We start from the raw sequence: 21212 nt of genomic DNA, 5'->3' as shown, positions 1-21212 counted from the left end.
AATACAAGGGGAAAAGGTGCTTAACATCAGCCTTAGCAATGATTTCTTGGTTAAGTCGCCAAAAGCACAGGCAACAAAAACTAAAATAAACAAGTAAGATCACATTAAACTAAAGAGCTTCGGCACAACAAAGAAAACCAACAATAAATTGAAAAGACAACCTCCGGAATGGGAGAAATTATTTTTTTCCTGTTTTAAGTTTTCCGATTTAAAAAATACATTATAATATTGACTATGCTTTCTTGAAATTGGTATATATACCTCCTGGATATTCTCATATGCCTCCTAGGAAAGTGTATCTCTCTACTGAAATTGACTCTTGTTGATACCATTACTCTAATGATACAATCTGAGATCAAATCTTCTTTTACTCTTTGTCAGCTGCATTCATTAATCTTGCCTTCAGATGAAATTTCTGTCATTTCATATGTCACAGTCAAACTTTCTCCATTTCCTGTACCTTGGTGACTCATTTTTAGGTAAAAGAGCAAAATATTGTATCTCCCCCTATGAAATTTCATCTTGAGTTTTTTCCATTGCTCTGGCTTGTCAGGACCCTGTGGGTTGGATGGTGCTTTCATCACACGCACCATTCTTTCCCAGAGGGAGTCAGCTATAAAGTTGATGTATCTACCCATAACACAGAATTAAGGAAAGCAGGAATATTATTTTTTTAAAGATTTTATTTATTTATTTGAGAGAGAGAGAGAGCGCAAGCACGAGTAGGGGGGAGAGGCAGAGGAAGAGGAAGAAGCAGACTCCCCGCTGAGGGTGGAGCCTGACGTGGGGCTCGATCCCAGCCCCATGAGATCATGACCTGAGCCAGTCGGACGCTTAACCGACTGAGCCACCCAGGTGCCCCAAGGAAGCAGGAATTTTAAAGGTGAGAATATTTTATTTATGTGGCTCTGTACTCTGTGCAGAATTAATTTTTCTGGCACTTGAGTATTCCAGTAAGATGAAGTAACACATTCCACAGCTTCTTTCATTCACTTTGTCCCATGTTGTTATTAAGACTTAACTTTGCATATTTAATATAGGCACTCTTGCTTTGATAAAGGCCGCAGGAAACTTTATAAAAGCGTGGCTAAGCAATTGATGACTCTAGAGACTGTGTTGGGAAACTAGGAGTAGACAGTGGTGGGACTTCTAGAAATGAAAGCGCAGAGAAGTTAAGGCAGAACTGAACGAGGAGTGCTAGAATGCAAATTCAGGCAGCGTGGTTTTAGAGTTCCTATTCTGAAGGATTTGCGTAGTTCATCAAAATGTAAAAATTCAACCTGAAAACTTACATAGACCTACTAGTGAAAGACGAAACTGTGATGAGTTACAAATTCATGCAGCATCATTATGTACCATTCAATCATGTTTATTACCCCTCATTTGACATTCACAGGGAAAATCATACTATCTCATCATGAACTTTTGACAATTGACATCACATATGCCATCATTATTTCCAACTCTTTAAGGAATTTTAAAAAATGTTCAGCTTAAAAGTGTTACGAGTAAGGATGACATGCACAGCCAAGACTAAAGCAGCTACATTCTATATATTTTTTAAAATGTACAGACATTGATTCCACACATATTTGGGTGAAAGAGAAAGCTCAGGTAATTCCCAGTGGGCCGGGCAGAATGCCGTATCAGGATGGCAGACTTCTGTCCAATATTGTGTCAGTGGGCCCTGCAGGGGACGCAGCTAGCTGTCCCAAGTTAATCGGAACGCGGATGGATGCACTGCATACTCCGCATGAAATGTTATGAAGACCCGATGTGAAGATGCCGTAAAGGGGGCTATGTTGGTGTCCTAAAATTGAAAAGAAAAAAAAAGTAACACATCATATATTTCACAAATTTGAACATTTTGCTGGAAATGTTAGCCTAGCAAAAAAGTACTACATAAAGAAACTTTATAGAATTTACAGTAACCCTGCATATTTTTCTAGAAGTAATCTTGCTAAGAATTAATATAGATACCTTACACAAGAATATTGGTGGTGGGGAGGGAGACTGAGGGGAAATGGAGATTCGCTGCTAGAGGATACAGAGTTTCTTCCTGGGATAATGAAATGTTCTAGAATTGATTGTGGTGTGAGCCACATAACTCTGAATCTACTAAACCTACTGAATGTACACTTTAAGAAGATGAATTCTATGGTTTGTGAATATTATACCTCAATGAAATTATCATTAAAAATTCAACTTCTTACTGAAATTTTAATTTTTCTGATGGAAACACATACTTATTTTTGCCACTAAAATAATCATATCAGTAAAGTATACAACTTTCCCTTGTTAACATCTGTAGATTCTTTTAGAATTTATTTTCATATCCTTTCTGTCTTTAATAAATGGCACTGTGAAAAAAGGATATCCACATACAAAGGAATGAAACTACGCCACGCACAAAAATCAACTCAAAATGAGTTAAAGACCTGAGACCATGAAACTCCTAGAAGAATACACGGGCAGTAAGCTCCTTGACATCGGTTTTGGCGATGATTTTTTGGACTTGATACCAAAAGCAAAGGCAACAAAAGCAAATATAAACAAGAGGAACTACATCAAACTAAAAAGCTCCTGTACAGCAAAGGAAACCATCAACAAAATGAAAAGGCAACCTACCGAGTGAGAGAAAATATTTGCAAGTTATGTATCCGATAAGGTGTTAACATCCAAAATATATAAAGAACTCACACAACTCAACAGCAAAAACAAACAGTCCAATTAAAAAGTAGGCAAAGGACCTGACTGGACATTTTTCCAAAGAAGACGTGCTGATGGCCAACAAGTACATGAAAAGATGCTCAACATCACTAAACATCAGAGAATGCGAATCAAAACCACAATGAGATATCCCTTCCTACCTGTTAGAATGGCTATTATAAAAAATACGAGAAATAACAAGTGTTGGCAAGGATGTGGAGAAAAGGGAATCTTCATCCATTGTTGGTGGGAATGTAAATTGGTGCAGCCACTGTGGAAAACATTATGGAAGTTGCTCAAAAAATTAAAAACAGGACTTCCATATGACCCAGAAATTCTCCTTCTGGGAATTTATCCAAAGAAAACAAAAACACCAACTTGAAAAGATATCTGTACCCCTATGTTCACTGCAGCATTATTTATGATAGCCAAGATGTAGAAGCAATTTAAGTGTCCCTCAACGGACAAAATGGATAAATATATGATATATATATCATATAATAATAACAATAACAACAACAATAATAATAATAATAATAATAATAATAATAATAATAAAGGAGTATTATCCAGCCATCTGGAAGGAAATCCTGCTGGTTGTGTCAACATGGAAGGTCCTCGAAGTCATTATGCTAAAGTGAAATAAGTTAGAAGGATAAATACTATGTGATCTCACTTATTTGTGAAAACTAACAAAACAAAACCAAACTCTCAGATACAGAGAACAGATTGGTGGCTGCTAGGGGCGGGAGGTGGGAGTGGGTGAAACGGATGAAGGGTGTCTGTCAAAAGGCACAAACTCGCGGTTACAATTAAGTCCTAGGGATGTACTGTACAGCAGGGAGACTGTAGTTAGTAACACTGTAGTGTATATTTGAAAGTTGCTGAGAGAGTAGACCTTAAAAATTCTCATCACAAAAAAAATCCCAAATTTATGTTATGCACCTGAAATTAATATGTCAATTTTATCTTAATTTTAAAAAGCCAAACAAATCTTTAGATTTCTAGCTGCTGTAATTCCCTGTCCAGTTAATTAGAAAGCCCAACTAAGTAAAGAGCAGAACAGCAGGCAACAGACACGCTCTCCACAGCGCTCACATTTCCCTTCCTGGAAAGCCCTGCATCTGCTCACAAAATGAGAGGACGGTGAGGGCAGAGGCAAGCAATACTGAGTCACTGTCAGAACCCTCGCTTGATGGGAAGATCTAGGACATCAGAACTTTACGAAAACAAACTGCTAGTCACGAGACCCATCTTCAATCTCCCTTTTTATTTTCTTCCAAGAATTCCTGCAATTTTCAACAAGAAGTAGATGAAATGGAGCCAAGTGTCCAAATTGTCCATAGTTGCCTTCATGGAGACAACAATATGGGTATTCAATCCTGGGCAGCACATTGAAATCATGTATGGAGCTTTTAAAAGACAACGTACAGCAGCCCGTGTCCCAGAAATTCTGAGTCAGCCGGTGTGAGTGAGCTCTGCCAAGTCTGGACCTCGAAACCCCCGCAACACGCCATTCTGCTGGAGTCTGGGAACGAGTACTAGTAATTCCAAGAAATGCCCACTAGGTGGCACTCGTGCTCCCCAAATAGAAAGGAAAATAGGAAGCTGCTGAAATTTGTAAGAGGCTTGTGCTTTGTACTTTGCATGCGTCTGCCTTTAGAAGTATATACTGTTATTATTTAAAAATAATAAATGGAAATTTTAAAATGTTCGTTTTACTCACTGCCCCACAATATGGTCCAGAGGATGGAGAATTAGCATCCGGTCCACTGTAGAGGATGAGGTAGTTCTGGACACAGTCTCCGGGATCATCAATGCTGATAAAGTAGAAGCTGATGGTGACAGGTCTTCCAGCAGGTGCAATGATGGCCCATTCGCAGTGAGTGTTGTTTGGGTAAGTGCCTGGATAGCCAGGGCTGGTGAAGGAGCCACTGTCTCCATAAAGAGTCCCACCACAGCCTGCAAGGAAAACAACGCAGGACGTTTGACTGAACAAAGTGGAAACCATCCCCGTGTGAAGAAATAAGATGGTGGCTATTTTCTCAAAATGCTGAGACCCTTGGCAAGAAGAGAGGAGGCAGAAACCCCTTTCCTGCTCTTTTTGTGGGCTATATCCTGCCCACGCCCTCACCACAACCTCCTCCCACCCCCTGCCCCGTCCTTCCCCCATAGGTTCTGCTCCCTGCATCTCATGACATGGGGACCACTCCTTCCAGGACACTTCTTTGAAAACAGTGGGTTGAAAACACAATGGGAAAACCAAGAACCTGGTAGAGTAGCTACAGGAGAGAGTAATTAAAGTCGTTGTGTACTTTTGACAGTGTAGGGTGGGCCTTCCATATGCCCTCAGTGGATGATGGTGATGGGAGTGAAGTCAAATTAAAAGTGAAATTCCAGGGCTAAACCCAAAGAGTGTGTCATTGTAGGTTTCGACAAGAATTATTTTATTGTGTAAGTGACTTTCCCGAGCTTATAACAGACAGTGCCAAGATTGACTGTCTGCCAGAGTTCCGTGAGTATTAGTGTTAATTTGTGTATGAACGCTGTCATGATTTAGACCGGATACCCTGGGGACCCAGATATCCTGCTACGCACAGGAAGAAACCACACTGCACAGTAGTATTAAAAGGTGCTGAGCTGGGTGTCTGACCCCTGGAGGTATAGTCTTGCTTCTACCACAATCTAGCAGTGCATTCTGGAAAATTCATTAACCTCGTGTTTTATATCCTCCTCTGTAAAATCAGGGCTTTGGAGATCGTCTGCAAGCATCTTTAGCTGCCAAGATTTAAATTATTTCTTGTCCCTCAGTCTACTGAAAATAAGTCATTGTTATCATTCTTACTTGGAAAGTTTTTAGATATTTCTAAATACCTAAATGGGACATCTCCTAAAGATAGTCCTCCTCTCTTGAGTTAAATATATTGACATGACTTAAATTTCCTTCAGTTATTTGATAAACTACCAAACAAACACTCAGGAAGTTACTTACTGCCCTGAAAAAAAGCAATTAGCCTCCAGGACTGCGAAGAAATGACAGGCGCTGCAAGAGGAGAAGGTGCTTATTTATAGCCAAGTATGTGTTAGTGCCTTGGCTTTGGGTACACATGCGGTTTTTTAAAAAAATACAACAAAATCAGAAATTATAAAAAATTTTAAAATCTGTATCTTATCTATGCTTCATATGTACATATGTATGCACTCCTATATTTCCACATGTTGCTAGATATATTTATCTATATGTGAGGGAAAAGCAGGCTTCCCACTGAGCAGGGAGCCCGATGCGGGGCTCGATCCCAGGACCCTGGATCATGACCTGAGCTGAAGGCAGACACTTAACCGACTGAGCCACCCAGGCGTCCTGGTATGGTCACTTTTATTTATCTTTTCTTATTAGACCCCCTGGGTTTTTCTCACCTACATCAATTTCCCTTATAATGTGCAAGTGTCTTACCAGAGGGTGATGAGGTCCAGAGAATTTCATACCCGTGGCTGGAAGTCACCCTGTCACTCTTAAACCGTAGGTATAGTTGATTGTTTTGAGAGAAGATGGGATTTGGCAGCAGAGTTCCACAGTACGTGCCAAGTAATGGTGAACTGCTGTCACTTCCATTTCTTACCTGGAAAAGGGAGCCATTAATTACTATACCTAAGCATATTATCCTTTCTTCTCTGGTTTTTCATTGCTACCCATTGACACATGAGAATCTGAATGACAACCTCTTTGGGAAAAGCTTTGTCTTTTTATGTGCTTGAGAATGAAGGGTTTTCTGAAAATACACCCAGAAGTCACGTTCTCTTGCAAAGGACAGAAACATCCAATTTGTAAATCAAAAACCATTTGTGTTTGAATTCAGAACTATCTGTGATTTTCAAAAAGATTGGAGGGGATATTGCCTCCTCCGTTTCCAGTCACTTCTATTATGCTTTATTCATTATACCGTGTGTATGTTTTTTTTTTTTCCCCATACACTGGCTAAGAAGGGGCTATGAAAAAAAAAAGCAATGTGCAAAGTATAATAAAGTTCACAACCAAAGGGATTTGGGGATAGGAAAAGGACAGAACTCAATAAATCTATGAAACGGACTGTTACGTAATTTTAAAAACACAGTCTGAAGCTGAATAGATTTTTTTTTAATTCATTGCTTAGAGTAGACGCATATAAAAACAGGAAATGAGTCAGTGGGTAAGTACGGGTAACCGCAGTGAACTCAGCCAACTTCTGCGCACTCTCAGCCCTCTGAGGAGGACTCTTGAGGAGTATTAAAGAAATGTTATCCAGACAACGTAGAGCTGGAACCGGCTCAACATGTATGAATGATGATTTTATTGACACATGTATTCAAATTCTTGGATGTTCCTCCGTTCCCTTTATAATTTCATCGTTTAACGTTTGGTTAATTGCTGGTTGTCTTGAGTCAGAGAGGTTCTTCAGAGGCACCATGGCTAGTCTAACTGGGTGGTGTTGACCTAGAGTGAGATTCTTTTTAGGTTGATGGAGTAGCAGTGGGAGACAACAGTGCCTTTCTGGTGCTTTTTGGCTTACTCTTCTAAGTGGCTTTGCAGTGGATGGAGCAGGCAGTGAGCCACCCGCCGACAGAGATGGCCACCATATTCAGGAACACTGGAGGGCCATACCCGCTCCCCCTCTTTCCTCTGGATCCTGTTTTAGAAAGCTCTGCTCTGAGAGGAGAAGTGGGGTATCATTTCCAGCTAGCATCCTCCCCATTTTTCTCTGCACAGGAAGAACGGATCAACAAGACCAATAAACATCTCTGAGCCATTAGAGGACCCTGAAAAGGGAGGCGAAGGCACGAAAAACAAACACGGATTCCAAATGTGATCCAGGACTTGGCTTTTGTGTGGTAGCAATACGGTCACAGTCCTCACCGAGAAATTTCTGTTCCTGGCATAGTTAACGTGAATGGAGGGGTGAGTTTTGCGCATAGGGCTGCCAATAAACCATGCCAGTCCTCCTACCAAAAACCAGACGGGGCTGCACTTTACGGGCCTGACTTGTGGTTTCCTCTCTTTGCTTACTGGATAGGAAGTTTTGAACCACGTACTGAGGACTCTTGTGTACGTGTACTCTTGTGTACAAAGTTCATCCAGAGCGCGTCCGGTAAGGTTTACATTCAAATTCCATCCACAGAGAAATTCAGCATCTTTGGTGACACTGTCTCCAGTGACATTGCAGTTTACTGCCTAAGAATGAATACATTTCCAAAAGAGTTTGCAAAGGACACGCAAGTGAGCTCTGGGGTTTTCATGGTAAAATACAGGCACTGCGCTCCACACAGCGTCTGCCTCAGTTATGGGCTCATTCAGAACACCCTCCTGTGAGCGACAGTATAGTTTTTGCTTACACAGTGTAGGTGGTACAGAGCACAAAGGACGCAGAAGGGGCTCTTGTGGTGGGGCTGGAGACTCACAGAGGTGCAAGTGCTCCCAGAGCTTGGTTCTGCTTCTTCCAGGGCACTGGATGGTTCTCTCTGAACCCACACATCACCTCCTTTGGGAAGCCTCTCTGTCCCCAAAACTGAATTAGGTGCTCCTCACCATGCTGACTCTGTAGTGTGCATACTATTTCCTGTCTTTCTTATGGACTGTGAGCCTCCTGGGGGCCCTGACTATGTCTTGTTCCCTATTGCATTTCCAGTGCCTGGACCTGGAAGATGCTTGGTAAATATTTATGGCATGAAAAAATTATGAACAAATTATGAACACGTAAGGGATCCATGATTAGAAGTAGCAGAGACAGAGGTGAAAAATCTTCAGTGATCCATCTTTTAAATAGTTCATCTATTTATTTTTTTTAATTATTTATTTATTTGAAAGAGAGAGAGCATGAAAGAGAGAGAGAGAGAGATCACGAGCAGGGGGGAGGAGCAGAGGGAGAGGGAGAAGCAGGCTTCCCGCAGAGCAGGGAGCCCGACATGGAGCTGGATCCCAGAACACCGGGATCATGACCTGAGCCCAAGGCAGACCTTAACTGACGGAGCCACCCAGGCGCCCCTTATACAGTTCATTTATATGATATCCAAACTATGTTACCTCCAAGAAATCGTGCGTGCATTCACTTGAGTCCTCGATGCCAAACGAATGAAAAAAGAGGGAAATAGTATGGTTCTGTGGGGCTGTGAGGATAACAGTGCAATCCAAGTTATTGTCGTAATTATCTGGCCATCCAGGGCTCTTCAGATTGCCAAATGCCTTGTTATAGTCTCTGTTGCAACCTTAGGGGAAAAAAATTTCACAATTAATGTATGCATCCCAATATTTCATGCTCTTTCAATCTGACGGAAAGAATTCAAAAAGATGGTTAAATTTGAACAAACTTCAGAAAAAAGCTAATACCAGCCCTTTCACTTCCCTTTGAGGTAAGTGAGGTCAGAGGAAGTAAGGTATGGCACAGAGAGCAAATGTAATTCAGTGTCTCCTTAACATAAAACATATTTCCCCACGGGAAATATGAAACGTGAGCCTTCTCCTTTGAAGAGGTATGTTCTAGCATTCTCTGCACTGTTCTGATCACACTGAGGTGGAGTGGGCTGACATCTAGACTCTCAAAGGCACAAAGTCTCTGCATCCAAGACAGACTTTTGTCTGAGGATTTCCATTTACATCCTCGGAGGAATTACTTGTTCTGATAGAATTGGTAAATTGCTGTTCTGTATCATTTTGGGTAAAAAATAGGTAAAACCATCCCAAATATTTCTGTTTGTTTGTTTTAATCAAAGGCAGCTTTGGTTTTAATCAAGCTGGAGATGAACATCAAAGAATGTCTTCTAGAAATAAACTTCTTAGCTGTAATCGTAATCAAATAACACTTTCAGGACTTCTGGGTTTTTACAAAATAACTTCCTAAGGTACAGTGAGTTCCATATGCAGTCAAGCGGATAATTAATAAGGCAACGGGTATATACTTAAATTAGCTCCCTGAACTTTGAAGAATATGCTGGTATTCTAAACATTTAAATTAGTATCATAGTCACTTTACCTCTTCAGAAACCAGCTTTAGTAATTTGCTCAAGTGGGCCTGGCTTCTAGTTAAAATTCTTACCTCACTGTGGGTGTGGTTCATGTTAACAGGCCCGCTCATGGGAGCGGATTCTGGCAGGAATGGTGACGCTTTCAGGGCTCACCTGCAATCTGATAGGTAAAACCCACTCTAGAGTTTCCGCTGAGGACTTCGGATTTGAAGATGACAATGGCCGTGCTCCCAGAAGAATAGAACGTTGGCGCCGCCGAAGCATTTCTGCCACAGACCAGAAGCCCTGGATTTGAGTGACTCTGAAATGAAATGGAAGCCATATCACACTAGATTTGGTCTCAAAAGAGAAGAGGCCGTAGTGGAAACTAAACTGCATATAAAAGTATGGCTTAAATATTCAGCCATGGGGGGACGCTTGGGTGGCTCAGTCGGTTAAACGTCCGCCTCTGGCTCAGGTCAGGATGTCAGGGTCCTGGAATCGAGCCCCGCTTTGGGCTCTCTGCTCAGCGGGGAGTCTGCTACTCCTTCTCCCTCTGCACCCCCCACTCTCCCTCTGCCCCTCCCCCCACTTGTGCACTCTCTCTCTCTCTCTCTCTCTCTCTCTCTTCTCTCAAATAAATAAATAAATAAAATCTTTAAAAAAAATTCAGCCATGGAAACTGGTTACAGTGTTCGAAGCCCCCGGCAACCAGGGCTTGGAATGCACAAACGTCTCACACTCCCCTAGGGGCTGGAGGGCAAGGCCAAGTTTCTGCTGAAACCAGGAGACACAGTGTGCGGATGAGACCCTTTCCCCCTCAGGCGGCTTCACAGCCAAAGGCCTGTGCAGTTGCTCTGAGCACATCCAGGCTGAGATGAACTGAGCTCAATACAGTTCCACTGGGTCTCCCCATAGTCCTGAACCCCAGAAGCCTAACTCGGCAGGGCTCCCAGCACTCCCCACCCCTGAGCTCATCTAACAGGACTTTGGCAACACTGGGAAACCCCAAGGCAGCCCCTCTCTGCAATGAGGTACCCGTTTCCCCTTTGCGAAACCCGGGCAGCCCTCCTGACCTCTCAAGATAATAAGGTAATGGGGTCCAGCGCCTACCCAGCCTTGCTTAAAAACCACCGGCACCAAAGGTAAGACATTTGCTGTCTTTCACTCGTGGGCGCCTACTGACAGGCCCACCTCCCACCCATGCTTGCGAGCTCCTGTTGCTGATGTCTGTTTCTGCCCCCTGCCCCCCAGCCTCCTGCTGCTGGTCCTTCCCTAACCTGGCCTGCAGCCTCCTCTGAACTTTCACTGCAGCGTTAACCGCCACGGTATACATCTGTACATAGCCTTTCCACTTTGGGGCCTTGAGTGAAGTTTGGGTCTCCTGCAGCCTCCTGGTGGAGGCCATTCTTGTCCCATAGTCCACAATTCCTTGAGCAGGAATAGCGGTGGGGGGCTGAGGGGTGGAGGGGTTCCGCAGGTCGCTCCCTGCAGTACCTAGCCTTGCATCAAAGCCAGTTTTCCTTGAGGGTCTCTATGTCTGGCCTAAGATTCCTCTGACCCTTCTCACCATTCCCACTTTCCCTCTGGTGACTTTCCTTCATTAAAGACTCGGGTCTTAGCTCGTCATCATCCCCGGCACCCCGCTTCCTTTCTCAACCCTCGGAGGTTTCGATGTTTTTATAGATGATCCACTAAACCCTAATCTGCATTCCTTACTACCAGTGACTTTCACCTCCACTCTCTGTGGTTGCCTATGCCAGCTGTTCATCATCAATCATGCCTCCAACACATGATCCTCACATGAACTTCCAACTGTATCTTCTCCTCCTACTCTCGGACACCTGGAGAGTTCCAGTTTCTCCCAGTTATCAGTCAATTTCCCATCTTTCCTCCCAACCTACCCACGCTGAAACCCTCTGTTCTTTCCTTTATTCATTCAAAGGACATTATTCATTTATGACAAATACTGGGTCTTCCTTGAGGCCCATCCAGCTGTTGTTATGATTCAGAGCTGCCTTGTGCCCTGTGAGTAGCAATTCCCTACTCAGATGGGAGTCTGCCCTGATCCCCATCATCTCAGCTTTGGGAAGCAATGGGAAATTGAAAGAGCTTTAACCAAAGGGCATTGTTCTGCTTGGTTCTAAGACCTTCTAGGAAGGGTACCACCAGGGAATAGGAATCTCATTCTGAAAACCACTGCCAATGGAACGGTGATCATCTCACACCTTGGCCACGGTGGGAGCCTGGGGTAAGTCTCAGTGCCTGAGCTTTCTGAAAATTCAACAAATATGGTGTCTGCCCAACTGCCAACTCCTCCCAGACCTCTCCAATTGGAGTCAGCCAAACCGGATTTTTTTACCACCAAGATCTATGTGTAAACTAGGGGACCCCAGATTTATAATAAGGAGGACCCCCAAAACTCAGGAAGGGATAGATTGGACCCTCTGCTATTGCCAGCCTGTAGGGGGTTGAATATGACATCCTGGGAATGAATGGGGGCAGATTAGTTGCTCCTCAAACTGCTGAAAGACAATCCAGGGTCCCAGGGGTTTTCCCAGGGACCCACCCTCCAGTCATGACTCCACACTTTACACAGGCTCCATGGATAATCTCATGACTTGTGTTAATTTAGCTATTGACCCATGTAATGATGACACCCAGCTCTTCAGGCCTTCTGTTAATATCACGCATCTACATCCGATTGTCTCCTCAACGTCTTAGCCCACCGGCAATTCTCTTTCTCTGTTTAAAATCAAAACAGCTTTCTCTTTTTTTCTCTCTTACATGACCATGAATATAGTCCCACCAGACTGGTGCCAAATGGCCTCGTAACTGATTTCCCTGTGTCCCACGCTGACCCCTTCAGTTCCTCCTATCCACAGACCACCCCCCCCGCCCCGCCGCTGCCCTCAACTGCAGGAGCCTTGGTCCTTCAGTGGCAGAACACTGAAGTTGTTCATCAAAAATTTAGATTAATAGGTGCCATGTGGGGAACTCAGTATCGCAGGGTGGGGCCCTGGCGTATGCACTTTTATCTAGACACCCAGATGTTTCTTATGCACAAGGAAGTTTGAGAGCTCCCCACCTACAAGACCAAGTGAAGGTTTCTTAATGCCGGAATAGAGGGTTTTGTATAGGGCTGTATATGTATGTTTTGGATATGTTAAGCTGGAGGTAAGTTTGAGAATCTATTTAATTATGCCCTCATTATTTCAAGTGTTTTGCAAATACTGGTGAACAAGATCATTAGATGGGACTGTCCTGCATCCTCTGATTGTTACCTCAGGCGAGTCCTGAAACTCGAAGTAATTCTGGTCACAGTCTTGGGAGAGCAGCCGCAGGGTCCACACTGTTATCTTGACCTGCTGATGTGGGGGAGCTTCGAGGACCCAAGTACACATGGAAAATAGGATTTCTGAGTTTGATGAATTGGGTGACGAAACACTCTGCGGGGTCCAAGTTGCATTATACGTCCCACCACAAGGCACTGGAAAAAGAGAACAGCTTATAAGGCAAATTTTACTCACATGTCCACATAACACACAATATCTAAAATTCAGCCTTCCCTACCCTTCCAGCCCAAAGAACTGTAGTTACATCATTCTATGAAGAAGGTAGGGTATTCTTCACTAAAAATCATACCAAATTGAGGGGCGCCTGGGTGGCTCAGTTGGTTAAGTGTCTGCCTTCGGCTCAGGTCATGGTCCCGGGGTCCTGGGATCGAGTCCCATGTCGCGCTCCCTGCTCAGGGCTGGGGGGGGGTAGGGGAGTCGGCTTCCCCCTCTCTCTCTGTCCTCCCCCCACCTGCTCATGCCCCTTCTCTCTCTCTCTTAAATAAATAAAAATCTTTAAAAAAAGAATCGTACCAAATTTGTATCACCAATTAAACAGAGTAATTAACATGGTATTTAGTAAGTGACATTGAGTTTAGATTGGAATTAACACTGAGTTTAGTAATTAACATTGAGTTGAGATAGAAGCATGGTGTTATTTTTAGTGCATTAATACACATCTCATAAAACACAAAAATGTCTCCATTTACTCACTGTCCACAAGGGTGTACGTAGCATTAAATCCTTCCCTTTCTAAAGTTGCGTCACTGACAAACTGAACCGTCAGGAAGTTACCAGAAGAAATAAAGGGAGCAGGTATGGTGGAACCGCAAAATGTTCCAGCCAAGTTGGCATTTTCACTATCCCCGTCGTATAACTGAAAAGAAACACAGTTCATTTGTTTTCCGTTACTCACAAAGAAGTTGCATATTTTACACTAAAATGGACATGGAGTCACAACAGGTCATGATGAAGAAACTTACACTGATACTGTCAGAGCGAGTTTTAACCTAGGAACAGCTGCTATTGAATTGATGCTATTATAATGATTTCAAATAAAAACCTGGTATGATGCCTAGAAATCCTTTCTCACGAGGAAAGGCCTATCTGATTTAAAACGAGTGGGTCATCAGAGCCAGCCGATGCATCCCTGTCCTCGCCCCGCCTGCTCACATGGCCACACAGGTACAAGTCCCTGAGATCTCGTGCCTGGCTTCACACCGCTGACTCCCTGGTTCCGCTCTTGCCCCTCTTTGGCCTCTCCTCAGCAGGTGAGTCACAGGCTACAGTTAAAAACTCAGCTCAGACCAGGTCACTGCTCAGAGCCCTCCTAGCTGCTTCCCAGCCACTCGATAGAAAAGCTAAAGCCATAATAGTGGCCTTCAAAGGCTTGAGAGCACTGCTCTCCATGCCACCCCTGACTTTTCTCATCTGATACCTGCTGTCTCCACATTGTTCTCTCTGCTCCTCGAGCAAACCAGGCTCACTGCGGCTTTACAGTTCCCTCTGCTGGAACATTCCGCTCCTGTACACCCATATCTTTCGCCCCTCTCTGTTCCTTCAGGACTTGACTCAAACATCACCGCCTCGCTAAAGCCATCCCCGACCACCTTCCTTACAATGTGAACTCTCTGCCAATTCCCTTTCTCCCTTCCTGCTTTGTTCTTTCTTTAGAGCATGCATATCTTCACATATTACGTACATTACTTAATATTATTGTCTTCCGCTCTGAAGACGGCTCTAGTTCCATGGAAACACAGATTGTGTTTTCTGTCCGATCTGTGCACTGGGTGTCCCCGGTTTTTAGAGGGCACAAAAAAGGCACCCAGTACAGGTCTAATAAATGAGTAGTGTTTTGGTCCCTCTCTCCCACAACCCACCCCTCCCAGACCTAGTCTCCCCAAGGCTTCCTGGTATCAATAATCCGCTCAAGCTGAAGACTTCAATCATCCCTGATTCCTCTCTCCCTCCCCACCGACCCCGCTTCTATTCCGCTCTACCTTCAGAATCTACCCCAGAGGGCTCCTCCCCATTGCTACCACCATCGTCCTCCACCCTGGTTACTGTAACATCTTCCTGAGACGTCTGTGTCCACAGAACAGCCACAGTGAACTAATGGCCCAAGGGTTTGCAAACTTAACTCATGCTCCTGCTCAGCCTTAAATGCTCCAATGGTTCCCACGGCTCCTGAAGTGACACCTGAATTCTTTATGGTGGCCTGCAAGCCCCCACCTGGTCTGGCCTGGGGCCTCTCCCCAGACCCCTCCTACTGCCTTCCTCCCATACCTCGTCCTGCGGGGACTGTCCCCGCCAGGCCGCTGCACTGGCTATTCCTCCTGCAGGGAGCAATTTCTCTCTCCCCAGCTCTTGAACGGGCCACTCCCCCTCGTCTCAGCTCAAATGTCACCTCCTCAGAGAGCCCAACCCTATGGTACATTGCAGGAACTCCAACATCTATTTTCTTACTACAATCAAAACACATCTCATTTGTTGCTTATTTACTTTTTCTTGTCTCTCTCCCAATAAAAATGTAAGTCCCCTGGGTGGGAAGACTGATTATTCACTGTGGTGTCATCAGCACCCAGAAAAACTCCCAGCCACAGGAACCTTCCACAGCTACCTGTCAAAATAGTGGACACCTGAATTTCTTTCAAGCATATTACCAGAACACAGATTTCTCCAGCTGAGTCATCTTCACGGTATTTCTAAAACAAGTATGTGTGCGTAGACCCAAACAACGAATTTATAACAGAACTATGGTGTGTTATAAACTTCAAAATAGCCATGACCACTGACATTATTCTAAAATGGCTAGGAATGTATAAAATAGAAATAGACATTTCAAAAATAAACAGAAAATTCAACTTACCACTAGGTGGCACTGTCTCTCCTGCTTACAAGGGATTTGAGTAACTTTGGAGCCAGAAGAGACTCCACAGAGTTGGATAATCTCATCCCCTTCATTTTATAGAAGAGAGGATTTGCCAAGTTTTAGGTAATATCCCTTCTTTGGTAAACAAGTTAAAACATTATGATAATGGCTGCCACCTGTATCATCAGATTCATACTGGCAAGCATTTTTATTTTTACTTATTTATTTTTATTCTCTGCCTCTGTGCTAGGTCCTGCGTATACAAGGATGTACCAGGCACTTTCCGTACATGCAAGACACTCCTTGGCACTAATTGGTGAGAGGGATCCATACATTAAATATACATATATATTTGTGTGTGTGTCATTTATATGTAAAATTTTAAAAAGTGAGTACTATAGTGAAGGATTTAAATGTAATAAGAGAACCCAGATGATGGAGTCAGGAAAGACCTCAGGCAGGCATTTGAAGAGGCGTTTAAAAGTAGGTAGAGACCTCCCAGACCTGAAGAGGAAGAGGGGCATCCCAACCTACAGAACATGGTGTGGACGGCTTCAGTAGAGTGTAAGAGGCATGTAAGAGTCTCCACAACTCACTTGGGGTGCCTGGCATTAGGGCGACAGGATGCAGGTGGGACTGAGCAAGCACCCCGGGACACGACCGTGAAGTTCCTCACGTCTCAGGAGAAAGACTTTGCGTCTTCTGTAGAAGTTCTAGGGCCTGATTTGGGTTCTGAATAGGTAACCAGTAAATGTGATGGACAGAAGTTACATAGTGCCTGGCCTCCCACTGCTGTTGCAAGAGTTCATTCACCGCCATGGGACGATTTCTCGTCATTGAGCTGAACTAGACAGCTGGTGGCCTCTGGACCACTGACACCGGCTCCCAGACTCCCGTGCAGCCAAAGCCAGTATTTCTCCACCTGCTCTCCCATCCCCTGATGATGCTAGACCTCCATGAAGGAGGGTAGCTCCAGGGTGTGCTGCAGGAGACACACTGTGCAATGCTGGAGATGGGGAGCATATTAGAATCTACTTAAGATCCTGAAGGAATTGCTTACATGAGTTGGGGGGAGAAAGCCTCTGAAAACGACTACTGCCAGATCCTGCACTTTATCCAGCTGTTAATTTGCAGGAGAAAGTGGGGAAGGCCATGTTGGGATTTTACTTTCTCTGAACTTTTAATGCAAAAGGGCATTAAGGCAATAAGGGCAATATTGGTGACTTGAATTCTTTTCAAATTTAACTTAATCATTTTAGACATTAATTCTCTCAGGACTTTATCTTTTACTATTTCCTTGGGAATTTGACAACAGCAGGATTTTTATACTCTTATTTGGAGCATCCCTATGCTGCATTTTAGAGTATCGCGATGAATTCTTTGACTTTATTGAGGAGCCTTGGTTAGGGTCTGCCGGACGTGCCGGTGTGTAATTTGGGATGGGAAAGAGAACAGACAGTGGTTTTTCAGATTTGGGGTTGAACTCTGACCCATTTCAGAATCTTATGGGGAAAAATGTCCTGTTGGTCCCAGTGGTCTCCGGAAGGGTCATGAGAAGCAGTGATTAGAATCAGGTCTGTAAATACAGGAGGTTTTATATATTATTAATTAATTAATTAATTGATTGATTTCTCTCATCTCTTCTTTTCCAGTGCCTAGACCAGTGTCTGGAATATAGGAGGTATTCATATAAACATTGAATGAATGAATGAACGAACGAATGGTAGGGACTAGCTCATGGAACCCAATGCCTTGATAGAGTGCAGATCTTCTCCTAACACTGACTGGCCCACAGACTGAACGGTTAAGCCCAGTGGGTTAAGACAGAGGTCCCCAAAGGGGGCAGGGTCACCTCCCAGAGAGCGTTTTGCAAGCATGTCATGTTTTTTGGGTCACCACAATAATTTGGGGGCTATACCTGGCATTTAGCGTGTAGAAGCCACACTGCAGATCCTATCCTGCAATTCACAGGACAGTTCTGCAAAGTGAAGATTTATTCTGTCCCATGTAACTTTTCAGTGTCCAACCAGACATTTGTGTAATAAAAGTGTTCATTATTGTGGGATCCCAGAACCTAAATCCATTCTCTCTAGAACACAAAAACATTTTGCATAGTTTTAAGAGGCACCACATTTCCGAGAATGCAGTTACTGTGTGAGTGGAAGGAAGACTGGACTTTGTTTTGTTTAGAACTATTTTTTTCGTTTTTTCACTATTTTGGAAGTTCATATTGCAGATGTTGAGGTTACTGGCATTTAAGTTGCAAATACAGCCTATCCATATTAGTTTAAATTGATACTTTTGGCTTTGCCACGATCCCACCTAGAGGAATCTGACTATTGTATCATAATACAGTTGTAGCAGATCACTTATTTATTTAGGTCTGCACTATTTCATATATTCTCCCTTTATTCCCCCTTTTCATTGCATTTAGTACATTATATTACATTTTGAAGCCACGTATGAGGGTAGGGTGTAGCATAGATGACCTTCACTTCAGATAGTCAAGGAAGCACCATAAAATACTGGCTATTCAAGTGGGCACGGATTAGGTTGGGAAGATGCTGAGAAATGTTAGGAAGGAGCCATTTCCTTTCCACTAGTTCCATATTTCCCAGCAGAGGAACGTCAGTTAGGGGCACAGCCCTGAGCCCGTTCTGCCATTTCTCTCACTGCTCACCACAAGAAAACTGACTTTACTGCTGGCAGATTGGTGGGTCAAGAAGCCAGGCATACAATGTAGAGCTGCAAGTTCATCCTTCATCCTTCCCTCTTTCTCTCTGGCGGCCCCCCAGCAGGAAGTGCGCTTCTGCAATGTTCCTCCACAATCCAGCTCAGCCAAGCCATGGACAAAGCCTTTCCTGAACCCCCAAATGACTCAACTATACCTACTTCTCTACTTTTGTTCCTTGTTCATATTTATTGTTTTTGTCTGTTGTACAATAATTTATATGCTTATGTGTTGGCTTCCTCCACTTTGCTGACAGCAACTTGGGGAACCCTATCTTTAACCCTCTGTATCTATCCCGTGGGGTGCCTGGCACATCATCATACCACGTGACTCTTTATGGAGTGGATGTGATGTTCATTTCAACAGAAACACTCAGCAAAAACACACAATCATGATGTACTGCAGTTATCGTAATAACTTTTCAGGTCAACCCTTTCAAAAATAAGAGATATAATTATGAATGAATGATGGTATTGCCATGTTTTCACCTGTATAATGACCTACAGAATTGAATTAAATTAGCTTTTCTAAAAAGTGACTTGATTATAATACCTAAGAAACACTCTATGAGGAATCAAATGTCCCATTTATCACAGAGAATCGCTTTAATACAGGTATCCCCAGGCTTCGCATTCCAAGGACAGTTCTTTGATCTGCCAGTTTGTTAAAAGCTGGAAAAGTTGCCAGTATAGAGAAACTGCTTTCCCAAGAAGGAAAACAAGAGTAGATCTGAACAGAATTTCTTTAGAAAGGAGGGGTGAGGCATTTTATATTTAAGCTAGATAATAACTCCTTCTTTTTGATATTGCTATTTTTGTCCCAAATGACTTGAAGAAATTCAGAAAATTGCTAGTTGCTTCAATAACAGTATCAAATCACACTCAGAAAAGGATGAGAATATCAATCAACCTTCCTCCTAGCAGGACCACACCCAAAACATCCGGCATGAATTTACTTTTATGATCATTTATCTGTAAATCAATTCTTTTTAATGTTTTAAGAAAAAGTGATCCTATAGCCAGCCTGCCCATCTGGCATTACACAAGGGTGGGGGGTGGGGAAATGGATTTGTTTTTAAATTGCATTTCTGGCCCAGTGCTGAACACTCAGGCATACATGATCTTTGACCACAAAACAGCCCTGCAAAGTAGGTAAGAGTATGTGATTTTTTTCGTTTGTCTTTTTTTAGATGAAATGAGAAAGAATGGGGGTGGTGAGGAAATTTGTCTGGTGGCAACACTGGGCTAGAGTCCATATTACCAGCCTCTAGAGCTTACGACCCTCTTGTAAAACCGAGGCAGCTCTCACACAGTCTGGAATATCAGCTTTGCTACTGCTCTATTTGGTGTCATTTTAGAAAAGAATTCAACCTGAACCGAAATCCCTCGTTATGTCCAATCTTCCAGGAACTCCCTCTGATCTGGCTTCTGTGTCAATACTTTAGTTAAAAACGGTTGTCATCCAATCTGATGAGTTTTTCCTTCATCTTCACCTTTCTCGGCCTCTAATTTATAATTTGGTAACACTAACCACCCATCCTTGGTGAGAGACTCTTCTCCCTTGACTTTAGGGATCCTCCACTATGCCTGGCTTTTGTGTTTTTTCCACGACTTGTCTGATTCCCACCCTGCATCTTTTGTCCTCTCTGACTGCCTCACGGCAAACCTTGACCTTTGCCCAAGTGGCAAGGAAGCCTGGCTTTCTACCTCCGTGCTGCCTCCCTGTAAGAAAACTGACTGCAGAAGTGCTCCTTTGCAGTCTCCTCCTGTTCATGCTGCTATGGGAGCCCTGATCCATCCTCTGCCCACCTGTCTGCCCTGCTGTCCCCCAGACTGAGCCCCCACCTTCCAAAGCATGGTCTCCTCCTAACAGTACTGACATTCTCCTGGTCTCCTGGGCTTGGAGCTTATGACAGTATACAATTAAGTGCTTGGTGCATCTATGACTTTTCATTCCCTTTTTAAAAAAAAAAATAATTTCTTTAAAATTTAAAACACTTTTTTAAACTTAAAAGTTAGTCTTGCACTAGGCTTAACATCTCTATCTCTGTACCCTCCTTATCTAAAAGTAACCTCTTCCTCGGGGCGCCTGGGTGGCTCAGTTGGTTAAGTGACTGCCTTCGGCTCAGGTCATGATCCTGGAGTCCTGGGATCGAGTCCCGCATCGGGCTCCCTGCTCAGCGGGGAGTCTGCTTCTCCCTCTGACCCTCTTCACTCTCGTGCTCTCTGTCTCTCATTCTCTCTCTCTCTCAAATAAATAAATAAAATCTTTAAAAAAAAATAAATAAAAGTAACCTCTTCCTGGGGTCCTGCCTCCAGACTTTCTGCTCACCACCCACCTGCAATGCTGATTCCATATTAGTCTTCTTTAAATACTGCCCTGATCATATCACTCATTGGAAAACCTTCAACTCCTCCTTATTGTCAACTGCGTAAAAACTGAATTCATTAATTTGACTTTTTCTTTCTTTCTTTTTTTTCTTTCTTTCTTCTTTCTTTCCTTCCTTCCTTCCTTCCTTTTTCTTTCTTTCTTTCTTTCTTTCTTTCTTTCTTTCTTTCTTTCTTTCTTTCTTTCTTTCTTTCTTTCCTTCCTT

At 43.4% G+C, this 21212-nt stretch overlaps 1 protein-coding gene across 1 annotated transcript in view; it reads right to left on the bottom strand.

Annotated features, from left to right (window-relative positions):
• Positions 1-865: 865 nt before the first annotated feature.
• The window catches only part of CUBN (cubilin), a 265058-nt gene continuing 244711 nt past the window's right edge, over positions 866-21212 (bottom strand). The window contains exons 61-67 of the mRNA XM_073879866.1: positions 13731-13893; positions 12966-13171; positions 9856-10003; positions 8765-8946; positions 6164-6329; positions 4436-4671; positions 866-1810 (exon numbers count right to left, since the gene is read on the bottom strand). Coding sequence (XP_073735967.1) covers positions 1703-1810; positions 4436-4671; positions 6164-6329; positions 8765-8946; positions 9856-10003; positions 12966-13171; positions 13731-13893 — 1209 coding nt within the window. The 3' untranslated portion in view covers positions 866-1702. The remainder of the gene's footprint in view (positions 1811-4435; positions 4672-6163; positions 6330-8764; positions 8947-9855; positions 10004-12965; positions 13172-13730; positions 13894-21212) is intronic.

The sequence above is a fragment of the Callorhinus ursinus genome, unplaced genomic scaffold (genome assembly GCF_003265705.2).
Source record: "Callorhinus ursinus isolate GAN/ISIS: 27379988/994484 unplaced genomic scaffold, GSC_fseal_2.0 scaffold36, whole genome shotgun sequence".
NCBI classification, from domain to species: domain Eukaryota; kingdom Metazoa; phylum Chordata; class Mammalia; order Carnivora; family Otariidae; genus Callorhinus; species Callorhinus ursinus.
This window is presented reverse-complemented; position numbering and strand designations above follow the sequence as displayed.